This window comes from Pseudophryne corroboree, chromosome 1 (assembly GCF_028390025.1).
Source record: "Pseudophryne corroboree isolate aPseCor3 chromosome 1, aPseCor3.hap2, whole genome shotgun sequence".
NCBI lineage: Eukaryota > Metazoa > Chordata > Amphibia > Anura > Myobatrachidae > Pseudophryne > Pseudophryne corroboree.
This window is the reverse complement of record NC_086444.1, coordinates 623,012,465-623,027,073: the sequence shown is the minus strand read 5'-3', so window position 1 is coordinate 623,027,073 and position 14,609 is coordinate 623,012,465. Positions and strand designations below refer to the sequence as shown.

The 14,609-nt window shown below is 45.8% G+C and overlaps 1 protein-coding gene across 5 annotated transcripts in view; it reads left to right on the top strand.

The window, feature by feature from the left end:
• LOC134903470 (zinc finger protein 436-like) overlaps positions 1-14,609 on the top strand; it is a 153,607-nt gene that overhangs the window by 22,505 nt on the left and 116,493 nt on the right. For 2 of the 5 annotated variants that reach the window (XR_010175750.1, XM_063914470.1), the window contains exons 3-4: positions 6,552-6,993; positions 7,247-7,311. Coding sequence is in view for 4 of the 5 variants with exons in the window: in XM_063914470.1 (XP_063770540.1) it covers positions 6,552-6,993; positions 7,247-7,305 (501 nt within the window). In the remaining variant the exon portion in view is untranslated. Of the gene's footprint in view, positions 1-6,551; positions 7,124-7,246; positions 7,764-14,609 lie in introns of those variants that run through there. The other 3 variants (XM_063914469.1, XM_063914468.1, XM_063914471.1) reach the window with 2 other exon arrangements.

Below are 14,609 nucleotides of genomic sequence, written 5' to 3'. Positions count from 1 at the left end.
TGTGCTAAGATCAATACGCCCCTAGGCTTGGAATTGAAAAGGTACAGATGCCACTAACCTCCATCTTTGCATCTGAAGTTTGAGTGTTTCAGATGGGACAAGATGCGTCTCTTGTAAATATATTTTGTCCAAGTCATGCTTAGCGAGATATGTCAATATCTTACGGCGTAGAAACGTGGGCTTCCTAACTTTTACTTCTATATACTAAAAGTATATAGATCCAATGCGATGAGGATGAGGCACCCGTCATTAGGAAAATATCAACGCCGGAGCTCAACTGAAGCGCCATCACACTGTTCCAGCTATAAAATAAATGTTAGATTAATATAACAACTTATTGCACAAGAGCATTAAAGTAATGGGTAAAAGTACCTAAAGAATGAGAAACTACAATGCCCTGGGAAGTATTTGGAGGGACATGGCATATACAGCTAGTATTACTAGAAAAGTTGTAAATAGGCAACATATCTGAATGTGTATAAAAATAGCATCAGCATGCCAATAAACAGTAGTATTAACATTAGGAAATGAGAACAAGCAGACTTAGTGAAGAATATTGTAAATATACACTTCTAATGATCAAGAAATAATTTTGGCATACATAGTGTGTAACTGAAGACATAAATGATCACAGTAATTGGGCCGGAAATTAGTTCTGGCCAGACAGTAATAGCCTCAAGATCAGCAATCTAAATTGAAGAGACACTACGGCAATCATAAAGAATTAAAATCTTAAGTATGAGATTGTGGGGGATCGGATATATCAGCAGAGTCATTGCCACGAGAGTCGTTCAAAAATGCTCTTGCATCGTCGGGTTGGTAAAGTCGAAGTGAGTGTCACCTTCAAACAGACAAAGTCTCGCGGGATACATCAATGCTAACTTTTTCTCAGAAACAAGGTGTGAACAAAAGGGAGGAAAATGCCTTGCAAGCTCTTGTCAACTCTACAGAAAAATCCTGAAAGAGGCGAATCCTTTTACTTCCCATATAATATCTTGTTTCCTAGACGCTCGCCAAAAAGCAACTTTGTGAAGGTAGCTCATACATCTGAACAATGTAACCCTGGGACGTGTATCAGAGGATTTTGAAGGGGGACCCACGTGGTGGACTCTTTCAGTTACTAAGTCTTTACACTCAGCTTCAATCCCAAGAAGTTTGGGAAAGGAGACTGCCACAAATGAGTTTAATGCTGGACCTTTTACTGTTTCAGGAAGACCGACTATTCGTTATGTTGTTTGTACATGAGCAGTTTTCGATGTCGTCAACCTTATTCCACAATTGTTAATTCTCTCTTTGCAGTGCCTTAATATTACATTGTTCATTGGTCATATCATGGCAAACAGAGCCTATCCTGCGTTCTGTGTCAGACAGTCTGACTGTAAGGTCAGAAACTACCTGTGATAGCAGCGGTGCCATTGTGCTCTTAATAGCTTCTACTATGTCCCCATACGTAACTGGGGAGTCTGGGGAGCAGCGTACCTCTTGGAGATCAGCATCTATTTGTGTGGCTGTAGCTTTCTTGGAGGCTGGGGATGGAGAAGCAGAGTCCATACCTGCCGTCATGCTTGAATCCGCCCGGCGCTTCACCTGACGGGGCAGCTGCGGTCTAGCGAGAGTTGTCGGAGTGAGGAACTTCTCTATCATCAGCCGGAGACACAGGGGAGAGAAAGCCCAGGGCTGCAAAGCTCTTGTGAGCCTTGAAAAGGTAAACGCTGGCAATGATGGAGCGGAGCTGCCCCAGCACTCAGCCATCAGTTAACAGCCGAAACCGGAAGTGCTGTTCAATAAACAGTAAAATAAAAAAGTAGAACCCCATTTTAAAACCCTGCAAATTAAAATAAAGCTTTTTTTTCTTTCTTTTTACTTTTATTAATTCGACCTTAAATTTTATTTTCATGAGAACAGCTTTGACAAAGCGAAGAGTTAATTTTACATTCGCCAAACTGCACTTAATTTGTAACATACATTAAATAGGGACTATGGGGGTATTCAGAGTTGATCGCAGCAGCAAATTTGTTAGCAGTTGGGCAAAACCATGGGCCTAATTCTGAGTTGATCGCAGCAGCAAATTTGTTAGCAGTTGGGCAAAACCATGTGCACTGCAGGTGGGGCAGATATAACATGTGCAGAGAGAGTTAAGGTGGGTACACACTAGTAGATATATCTGCAGATCAATTGAGCTACAGATATATCTATGGACGGATCGGGCAGTGTGCTGTGCATACACACTGCCCGATCCGTCGGGGACTGACGTCATGAACTGTACACACGCCCGCCCAGTTCAGATGTCAATCACTGCCGGCCGCCGCAGCATGTGTATGGCCGACCGCCCCGTACACACACAGCGACGCGCCAATATATCGGTAGATATATTGGCCGTCGACTGTGCTGCGCGGCCGACGTGATAAGTCTGTGAACGATGGAGTTCACAGACGTATCGGCCGTACACACTGGCCGACGGAGCCGCGATATATCGGCCGTTCAATAGAACGCCCGATATATCGACCAGTGTGTACGGGCCTTTAGATTTGGGTGGGGTGTATTCAAACTGAAATCTGAATTGCAGTGTAAAAATAAAGCAGCCAATATTTACCATACACAGAAACAAAATAACCCACCCAAATCTAACTCTCTCTGCACATGTTATATCTACCCCCCACCCTGCAGTGCACATGGTTTTGCCCAATTGCTAACAAACTTGCTGCTGCTATCAACTCAGAATTACCCCCCATGTGCAGTGCAGGTGGGGCAGATATAACATGTGCAGAGAGAGTTAAGGGGGGTACTCACAGAGCGATCGCTGCTTAAAATCTAAGCAATATGACTAGATTGCTTAGATTTTAAGCATGATCGCTCCGTGTGTACCCCCCACAGCGATAGCGATGCGTAGCCCCGTGCATCGCTGTCGCTGGTGCCAGATTGGCCTGCCGTGCAGGCCAATCTAGCAGGTCGCTCAGTTCACCCGCTGGGTGAAATGAGCGCCCCCCCCCCCCCCCCCCCATCTCCCCCCCGCATGCTCAGCACACATCGCGCTGTGCTGAGCGGTGGGAGAGATGTGTGCTGAGCGGTTCGCTCAGCACACATCTCTCCCAAATCGGGCCGTGAGTACTGGCCTTTAGATTTGGGTGGGGTGTGTTCAAACTGAAACCTAAATTGCAGTGTAAAAAATAAAGCAGCCAGTATTTACCCTGCACAGAAACAAAATAACCCACCCAAATCTAACTTTCTCTTCAAATGTTTTATCTGCCCCCCTCCCCCCCCCCTGCAATGCACATGGTTTTGCCCAACTGCTAACAAATTTGCTGCTGCAATCAACTCTGAATTACCCCCTATGATGAATGTACTGCCTATCCTTATATTTCCCTCCCTAACACTGGTGGTGCACTATTGTTATGGAAATATCTCAAAAAGTAAGTCTGGATAAAGAAGGTTTGTAAATTTGTACATGCGAGAGAAATGCACTCAGATAACAGCAGTTCTGACATTCTTCTAATGGGACGCCGCCCAGACATAGCGTCATATACTCAGATGTGTTTTTGAGCTCAACACCAAATATAAAACAGCAATATGTTATAAGATAAAACCAGCCTTTTAAGTAATTGCCCCTTCAATTTTAGTGACAAAATCCCAGGAAACACGCTGGTTCCTTAAACTCAGAGACAGGTTTAGAATAAACATCTAAACAGTTGTAAGGACACATAAAGAAAATATTCACACATAAACGTAAACACTTGGCCAGCCCCTGGCTCTTTGTGTGCCGTGCGGCTGAGCAGAGATGCTTGGCTAGGCTTTTAGGACAGACCAGCCCATCAAGTCATCAGCCTTAAATGTCAGAAGTGCCATATGGCCAGTCCAGCCTTGGATGCAGGGGGTAACTGATGGTAGCAGAAGCATGTGTGGAAGAGGGGAGTCTGATGGGCATTAAGATGCATTTGGGGACTTCTGAGTGGCCTGCTGAGAGTGCAGTGGTCCCAGAAACAGTGAGATAGATAGATAGGACCCCAGTGTTTTTTTTAGATAATGAGATACTAGGGGCCACATCATTAAGAATTATGTACTGTATGCTGAACTAAGGTGCTGTTAGTTGCCAAATAAAGCTGCTAAGCTGCTATGAAATTACTACACCGAGCAAGTACTACCTAAAATACTAACTACTTCCTAATAACCAGGAACATTAGTGTGCTAGGCTTGGCCATAGCACACAGTTAGAATGGGTTTTTTTTTTTTTTTAGGGGGGGGATGCTGTTCACATCACTTGAATTGGTTGCAGTATCCTGTCCTACATCTGAGACAGAAATTCCCATTTCAGAATCTCTATCTCTAGAAAAAAAAAAGAATATTGGGGATTTGCCTTCCCCTTGCCAGGACCTCCTTAGTTAGCTTGATTGGGTCTCCATTGATTTGGGCTTTGACCACCTAGGCAGCTAACACTTATGGCCTGGTCATGAAACTGTAATATAACTGTCCTTTAAAAGGAAGGGTCAAGCCCTGGGAACGGCATTTCTACAGTGTGCATTGTGTTAGTGGTATTAGAACAGTCCATGCATTTTAGGAGATGGTAGCGGGATCACATTGCTTGGGATGCCAGTGGTCAGAATAGTGACAGCGGCATCCCGACGTGCAGAATACCGACACCCATTAGGTAAGAATGCCAACCATAACTCCCTACCCCTCCCTACCCGCAGCCTGACCCTAACCCTCCCCGGTGGTGCCTAAACCTAACCCTCCTCGCTTAGTGCCTAATCCTAACCTTCCCTCCCTGCAGCCTACCCTAACCTCCCCTATACTGCCTAAACCTAACCCCCAACCCTTTGCGGCCTAATCCTAACCAGCCCTGGCATACTTAAATTTGAGATGCTGACAGCGGGGATTCTGGCGCCGGCATAGTGATTGATGTTGGGATTCCAACTGTCGGCATCCCAAGCGCCGGAATGCTGACCAAATCCTGCATTATAGTATGGGAGTCCTTCTGTACGAGGCATTTTGCTACCGCTTCTGGAGATCTTTCAACTCTGTGTGTTTCGCCACTTGTTTGCTGGAGCAGTGGACCTTATAACCTTATACTGGATTCCTATTGCACTTGATAACTGCTTTGTCCGAGTGATTGGTGAACCCCCAGAAGGTACTAGGTATTCTATGGTAAAGAATGGGAAGTAGGCACAAGTGGGTGAGATAAACCTGTTATCTTCTCTGCAGTGTTCCAGTTTTTCAATTTTGAAAACTTAGGGGGTCATTCCGAGTTGTTCGCTCGCAAGTGAATTTTAGCAGATTTGCTCATGCTAAGCCGCCGCCTACTGGGAGTGAATCTTAGCATCTTAAAATTGCGAACGATGTATTCGCAATATTGCGATTACACACCTCGTAGCAGTTTCTGAGTAGCTTCAGACTTACTCGGCATCTGCGATCATTTCGCTGCTTGTCGTTCCTGGTTTGACGTCACAAACACACCCAGCGTTCTCCCAGACACTCTCCCGTTTCTCCAGCCACTCCTGCGTTTTTTCCGGAAACGGTAGCGTTTTTTCCCACACGCCCATAAAACGGCCTGTTTCCGCCCAGTAACACCCATTTCCTGTCAATCACATTACGATCGCCAGAACGATGAAAATGCCATGAGTAAAATTCCTAAGTGCATAGCAAATTTACTTGGCGCAGTCGCAGTGCGGACATTGCGCATGCGCATTAAGCGGAAAATCGCTGCGATGCGAAGATTTTTACCGAGCGAACAACTCGGAATGACCCCCTTAGTTCTGACGATGATAATATCTTGATACTATGGAAAATAGAGCTGTAACTAGTATTTTAACTTCAATCTAGGGCAGTACGGATGGTATAATGGTTAGCATTACTGCCTCACAGCATGGAGGTCATGGGTTCGATTCCTACCATGGCCCTAACTGTTCGGAGTTTGTATATTATCCCCATACCTGCGTGGGTTTCCTCCGGGTACTCCAGTTTCCTCCCACAATCCAAAAATATACTGGTAGGTTAATTGGCTCCCAACAAAATTATCCCTGGTGAATGTGTCTGTGTGTACATGTGGTAAGGAATATAGGGGGTAATTCCAAGTTGATCGCAGCAGGAATTTTGTTAGAAGTTGGGCAAAACCATGTGCACTGCAGGGGAGGCAGATACAACATGTGCAGAGAGAGTTAGATTTGGGTGTGGTGTGTTCAATCTGCAATCTAAATTGCAGTGTAAAAATAAAGCAGCCAGTATTTACCCTGCAAAGAAACAAAATAACCCACCCAAATCTAACTCTCTCTGCACATGTTATATCTGCCCCCCCCCCCCCCCCCCCCCCCTGCAGTGCACATGGTTTTGCCCAACTGCTAACAAAGTTCTTGCTGCGATCAACTTGGAATTACCCCCATAGATTGTAAGCTCCACTGGGGCAGGGACTGATGTGAATGGGCAAATATTCTCTGTAAAGCGCTGCGGAATATGTGTGCACTATATAAATAACTGATAATAATAATAATCTATCTGTTTTAATAAACTGAACTAGTTTTCTCCTGGTCTTATACTAATACAGTACATATCTGCATTTCTAGGTCTGCAGCAAGAACTTCACACGCAATACAGACCTCCTGAAGCACCGTATGGTGCATTCAAAACTGCGCCCACATAAATGTAAGACATGTGGAAAGAGGTTTAAGCTGTCAAGTGCTCTAAGTAAGCACAGCAAGGTCCACTCTGACCAATATCCCTTTAAATGTGAATCCTGTGAAAAGACTTTCAAGCGGTCATCCTGTCTCGTCAAACACATGCGCAGTCACACAGAGGAGAAACCTTTTGCCTGTGAAACCTGCAAGAAGTGCTTTAAGTGGGAGTCTTCTTTACGAGAACACCGTAGGATTCACTCTGGAGAGAAGCCTTTTGTGTGTCCTTATTGCATGAAAAGCTACACCCATCTTTCCACCTTCTTACAGCACAAGAGGTTACATGATGAGCATCCCTCCTTTCCTTGCGATATCTGTGACCGATCATTCGACCGTAAGTCAAATCTTCTCAACCACAAGAGAAGGGCTCATAAGTGACCAACAGAACAAATGCACCTTAGTCTTTGAAGTATAAGGAAAGGCTTCTGGTAATGTGAAGCTGTATTAAACAAAATATATTTTTATGTGTAGAATAATTTCTTCAATGAAAAATTGCATTCACTATTCTAAAATGTTGTTAATTTGTATGATGACCCTTTCATAGGTGGTAAACCAAAATTTCTTCAAACTTTGTTTTTTAATTGCAGAAAAGGAACACAAATATGGGACATGGCTGAGAGACCACACAGCCACTACACAGGGGTAGCAGCAAGTATGTCATGTGACTATATCATTAACAATGCAGCACATTAGCATGTCTGGTCCAGTTTCAGGAACGCAGCCCTCCCTCCACCCCCTCAACGCTGCTACCTGTCAAACAGGCTGCGGCAGGGGGGAACTACGGGTGTCGTTGCAAGGAGAGCTCTGCACACACGCAGAATGAGTTTTGCGCCGCCACAGATCCCCGATAAGCAGGAATCTGAGTGCAGCCCCACTCCTGCGCTCACCTCGGATTCAGGCCGTGGGGATTAAAATGTCCCGGAACTTCTATATAACCTTAACTTTACCCGCCTGTTACGCGAGATCTCTGTTGAGCTGGAAAATTGGAAATCCTTCTGCATATCTTATGTTGGTAGGTCAGACCTTATTAAAATAACTTTCCCCTGCTTTATGTACCTCATTCAAGTCGTATCTGTCACCCTAACCCCTAAAGATATTCAATATTCCATTTTCTCTATCGTCCTAAGTGGATGCTGGGGTTCCTGAAAGGACCATGGGGAATAGCGGCTCCGCAGGAGACAGGGCACAAAAAAGTAAAGCTTTTACCAGATCAGGTGGTGTGCACTGGCTCCTCCCCCTATGACCCTCCTCCAGACTCCAGTTAGATTTTGTGCCCGAACGAGAAGGGTGCAATCTAGGTGGCTCTCCTAAAGAGCTGCTTAGAGAAAGTTTAGCTTAGGTTTTTTACTTTACAGTGAGTCCTGCTGGCAACAGGATCACTGCAACGAGGGACTTAGGGGAGAAGTAGTGAACTCACCTGCGTGCAGAGTGGATTTGCTGCTTGGCTACTGGACACTAGCTCCAGAGGGACGATCACAGGTACAGCCTGGATGGTCACCGGAGCCGCGCCGCCGGCCCCCTTGCAGACGCTGAAGAGAGAAGAGGTCCAAAATCGGCGGCTGAAGACTCCTGAGTCTTCATAAAGGTAGCGCACAGCACTGCAGCTGTGCGCCATTTTCCTCTCAGCACACTTCACACAACAGTCACTGAGGGTGCAGAGCGCTGGGGGGGGCGCTCTGAGAGGCAAATAAAAACCTTATTAGAGGCAAAAAATACCTCACATATAGCCCACAGAGGCTATATGGAGATATTTAACCCCTGCCTAACTTCAAAAATAGCGGGAGACGAGCCCGCCGTAAAAGGGGCGGGGCCTATCTCCTCAGCACACAGCGCCATTTTCTCTCACAGAAAAGCTGGAGAGAAGGCTCCCAGGCTCTCCCCTGCACTGCACTACAGAAACAGGGTTAAAACAGAGAGGGGGGGCACTGATTTTGGCGATATTGTATATATATAAAAGATGCTATAAGGGAGAAACACTTATATAAGGTTGTCCCTATATAATTATAGCGTTTTTGGTGTGTGCTGGCAGACTCTCCCTCTGTCTCCCCAAAGGGCTAGTGGGTCCTGTCCTCTGTCAGAGCATTCCCGGTGTGTGTGCTGTGTGTCGGTACGTGTGTGTCGACATGTATGAGGACGATGTTGGTGAGGAGGCGGAGAAATTGCCTGTAATGGTGATGTCACTCTCTAGGGAGTCGACACCGGAATGGATGGCTTATTTAGAGAATTACGTGAGAATGTCAACACGCTGCAAGGTCGGTTGACGACATGAGACGGCCGACAATCTATTAGGACCGGTCCAGGCGTCTCAGAAACACCGTCAGGGGTTTTAAAAAACGCCCATTTACCTCAGTCGGTCGACACAGACACAGACACGGACACTGAATACAGTGTCGACGGTGAATAAACAAACGTATTTCTCATTAGGGCCACACGTTAAGGGCAATGAAGGAGGTGTTACGTGTTTCTGATACTACAAGTACCACAAGAAAGGGTATTATGTGGGAGTGGAAAAAACTACCTGTAGTTTTTCCTGAATCAGATAAAATAAAATGAAGTGTGTGATGATGCGTAGGGTTACCCCGATAGCAAATATTGGCGTTATACCCTTTCCCGCCAGAAATTAGGGTACGTTGGGAAACACCCCTTAGGGTGATAAGGCGCTCACACGCTTATCAAGTGGCGTTACCGTCTCCAGATACGGCCGCCCTCAAGGAGCCAGCTGATAGGAAGCTGGAAAAATATCCTAAAAAGTATATACACACATACGGTGGTTATACTGCGACCAGCGATCGCCATCAGCCTGGAGATGCAGTGCTGGGTTGGCTTGGTCGGATTCCCTGACTGAAAATATTTTATTCATGTAGAGCATTTAATAGGATGCATTCTATATATATGTATGTGAGATGCACAGAGGGATATTTGCTCTCTGGCATCAAGATAAGTGCGTTGTCCATATCTCCCAGAAGATGTCAGGGACACGACAGTGGTCAGGTGATACAGATCCCATACGGCAGATGGAAGTATTGCTGTATAAAGGGAAGGAGTTATTTGGGGGTCGGTCCATCGGACCTGGGGACCACAGCAACAGCTGGGAAATCCAACCTTTTTTACCCCAAGTTACATCTCAGCTAAAAAAGACACCGTCTTTTCAGCCTCAATCTTTCCTTTCCCATGAGGGCATGCAGGCAAAAGGCCAGTCATATCTGCCCAGACATAGAGGTAAGGGAAGTAGACTGCAGCAGGCAGCCCTTTCCCAGGAAAAGAAGCCCTCCACCGCGTCTGCCAAGTCCTCAGCATGACGCTGGGGCCGTGCAAGCGGACTCAAGGTGGGGGGGTAGTCTCAAGAGTCTCAGGGCGCAGTGGGATCACTCGCAAGTTGACCCCTAGATCGTACGAGTATTATCCCAGGGGTAAAGATTGGAGAGTCGAGACATCTTCTCCTCGCAGGTTCCTGAAGTCTGCTTTACCAACGGCTCCCTCCGACAGGGAGGCAGCATTGGAAACAATTCACAAGCTGTATATCCAGCAGGTGATAATCAAAGTACCCCTCCTACGACAAGGAAAAGGGTATTATTTTTCCACACTATATTGTGGTACTGAAGCCAGACGGCTTGGTGACACATAGTCTAAATCTAAAATGTTTTGAACACTTACATAAAAGGTTCAAATCGAGATAAAGTCACTCAGAGCAGTGATAGCGAACCGGAAAAAAGGGGACTATATGGTGTCCCTGGACATCAAGGATTACCTCCATGTCCAAATTTTGTCCTTCTCATCAAGGGTACCTCTGGTTCGTGGTACAGAACTGTCAATATCAGTTTCAGACGATGCCGTTTGAATTATCCACGGCACCCCGGGCCTTTTTACCAAGGTAATGGCCGAAAAGATGTTTCTTCAAAGAAAAAAGGCATCTAAATTATCCCTTACTTGCACGACCTAAAAAGGGCAAGTTCCAGAGAACAGTTGGAGGTCGGAAGAGCACTATCTAAAGTAGTTCTTCGACGGCACGACTGGATTCTAAATATTCCAAGAATCGCAGCTGTTTTCCGACGATACGTCTGCTGTTCCTAGGGATGATTCTGGACACGGTTCAGAAAAAGGTTTTTCTTCCCGAGGAAAAAGCCAAGGAGTTATCCGACCTGTCAGGAACCTCCTAAAACCAGGAAAGGTGTCTGTACATCAATGCACAAGAGTCCTGGGAAAAATGGTGGCTTTTTACGAAGCAATTCCATTCGGCAGATTCCATGCAAGAATTTTCCAAAGGGATCTGTTGGACAAATGGTCAGGGTCGCATCCTCAGATGCACCTGCGAATAACCCTGTCGCCAAGGACAAGGGTATATCTTCTGTGGTGGTTGCAAAAGGCTCATCTATTGGAGGGCCGCAGATTCGGCATACAGGATTTGATCCTGGTGACCACGGACGCCAGCCTGAGAGGTTGGGGAGCAGTCACACAAGGAAGAAACTTCCAGGGGGTATGGACGAACCTGGAAAAGTCTCTTCACATAAACATTCTGGTACTAAGAGCAATCCAAAATGCTCTAAGCCAGGCGGAACCACTCCTGCAAGGAAAACCGGTGTTGATTCAGTCGGACAACATCACGGCGGTCGCCCATGTAAACAGACAGGGCGGCACAAGAAGCAGGAGTGCAATGGCAGAAGCTGCCAAGATTCTTCGCTGGGCGGAGAATCACGTAATAGCACTGTCAGCAGTGTTCTTCCCGGGCGTGGACAACTGGGAAGCAGACTTCCTCAGCAGACACGATATTCACCCGGGAGAGGGGGGTCTTCATCCAGAAGTCTTCCACATGCTAATAAACTGTTGGGAAAGACCAATGGTAGACATGATGGCGTCTCGCCTCAACAAGAAACTGGACAAGTATTGCGCCAGGTCAAGAGATCCACAGGCAATAGCTGTGGACGCACTGGTAACACCTTGGGTGTACAAATCAGTATATGTGTTTCCTCCTCTGCCTCTCATACCAAAGGTATTGAAGATTATACGGTGAGGAGGAGTAAGAACAATACTAGTGGCTCCGGATTGGCCAAGAAGGACTTGGTACCCGGAACTTCAAGAGTTGGTCACGGACGACCCGTGCCCTCTACTTCTGAGAAGGGACCTGCTACAACAGGGTCCCTGTCTCTTTCAAGACTTACCGCGGCTGCGTTTGACGGCATGGCGGTTGAACGCCAGATCCTAAAAGGGAAAGGCATTCCAGAAGAAGTCATTCCTACCTTGATTAAGGCAAGGAAGGAAGTCACCGCGAAACATTATCACCGCATTTGGCGAAAATATGTCGCGTGGTGCGAGGATCGGAGTGTTCCGACGGAGGAATTTCAACTGGGTCGTTTCCTACATTTCCTACAATCAGGATTGTCTATGGGTCTCAAATTGAGATCTATTAAGGTTCAAATTTCGGCCCTGTCAATATTCTTCCAAAAAGAATTGGCCTCAGTTCCTGAGGTACAGACTTTTGTTAAAGGAGTACTGCATATACAGCCTCCTGTGGTGCCTCCGGTGGCACCGTGGGATCTAAATGTAGTTTTAGATTTCCTCAAATCCCATTGGTTTGAACCATTGAAAAAGGTGGATTTTAAATATCTCACATGGAAAGTGACTATGTTACTGGCCCTGGCTTCCGCCAGGAGAGTATCTGAATTGGCGGCTTTATCTTATAAAAGCCCTTATCTAATCTTCCATTCGGATAGGGCAGAACTGAGGACTCGTCCGCATTTTCTCCCTAAGGTGGTATCAGCGTTTCACCTGAACCAACCTATTGTGGTGCCTGCGGCCACTGGCGACTTGGAGGACTCCAAGTTGTTGGACGTTGTCAGAGCCTTAAAAATATACATTTCAAGGACGGCTGAAGTCAGAAAATCTGACTCGCTGTTGATACTATATGCACCCAACAAGTTGGGTGCCCCTGCTTCTAAGCAGACGATTGCTCGTTGGATTTGTAACACAATTCAACTTGCTCATTCTGTGGCAGGCCTGCCACAGCCTAAATCTGTTAAGGCCCATTCCACAAGGAAGGTGGGCTCATCTTGGGCGGCTGCCCGAGGGGTCTCGGCATTACAATTCTGTCGAGCAGCTACGTGGTCGGGGGAAAACACGTTTGTAAAATTCTACAAATTTGATACCCTGGCAAAAGAGGACTTGGAATTCTCTCATTCGGTGCTGCAGAGTCATCCGCACTCTCCCGCCCGTTTGGGAGCTTTGGTATAATCCCCATGGTCCTTTCAGGAACCCCAGCATCCACTTAGGACGATAGAGAAAATAAGAATTTACTTACCGATAATTCTATTTCTCGGAGTCCGTAGTGGATGCTGGGCGCCCATCCCAAGTGCGGATTATCTGCAATACTGTACATAGTTATTGTTAACAAATTCGGGTTATATTGTTAAGGAGCCATCTTTAAGAGGCTCTTTCTGTTATCATACTGTTAACTGGGTTTAGATCACAAGTTGTACGGTGTGATTGGTGTGGCTGGTATGAGTCTTACCCGGGATTCAAATTGCCTCCCTTATTGTGTACGCTCGTCCGGGCACAGTACCTAACTGGAGTCTGGAGGAGGGTCATAGGGGGAGGAGCCAGTGCACACCACCTGATCTGGTAAAAGCTTTACTTTTTTGTGCCCTGTCTCCTGCGGAGCCGCTATTCCCCATGGTCCTTTCAGGAACCCCAGCATCCACTACGGACTCCGAGAAATAGAATTATCGGTAAGTAAATTCTTATTTTCTATTCCTTTGTTTTATTTGTCAGGGAAAATGGCCGCGGATTGGCCTAGTAAATTTACAGCAATTCAGGGCAAATGGTTATTAACTTCCCTAATGTCCAGTCAGGGTCGGACTGGCCCACAGGGGTACCAGGGAAACCACTGGTAGTCCCCACTGCCTGAGGGCCCACTGCTTCCTCTAGGGATCAGGTTCCAGACTGTGCACTTGTATTATACATGGCAGATATGTTGCATTACACTGCACAAGACTATTGTGTATTTCAAGCCTATGTGGAGGCTGGCCACACCCCCTTCAGTGGCGCACCCAGGGGGGGTTTCCGAGTACCCAGAAACCCCCCTCCACTAAAAAAAAATAAAAAAAAAATGTTTTTTTATTTTTTTTTGCTGCATGAGTATTATTAATGACTGTCTAGCGTCCTCTGCAGCCTGCTGTCTTCCTGGTGGCACTTGCAAGTACAATAAAAGTCTACTTTATATTAATTATAGTACATATATATCCATGTGCATACATATATACACATGTATATACATACATACATATAAACACACACACACAGATATGATATATATATACATGTGTATATATATGTGTACTGTATGTGTGTGTACATATATATATATATATATATATGTATGCATGTTTAATATGCTATGTATATGTGTGTGTGTGTGTGTGTGTGTGTGTGTGTGTATATATATATATATATATATATATATATATATGTGTGTAGATATATGTATGTGTGTATATATATATATATATATATATATATATATATATATATAAATACACACAGACACACTAGTTTTACGGACCCAGCATATACTGGGTCACCTCAGTCCCCACCCCCGTGATTGGCTCCGCCCAGTTCTGGAAACCCCCCCATGCAAATCCTGCGTTTGCCACTGCCCTTTGTAGACTGGTCACACCCCTAAGTATGTGTCCAGTGGTATTCTCAGGCAGCCATTCTATGTTATCTTAAGTATTAGATGCATGGCAAGGAGGTTTACACTAATATGTCCTTGGAGATGGAGTTTCTGGAGGAGGGGGGGGGGGGGTGATCAGGAAGTTCCAACCACATAGGGGGAATGCACATAAATCTTTGTGGCTTCCTTTTACTGTATGTCAAACCCGGACCATCAAGTAGGACAAGCAGTGTATCCTTTTAACTTGTAGAAGTTAGGAGGGGTGAACAATGTTGGTTGTTTGGTAA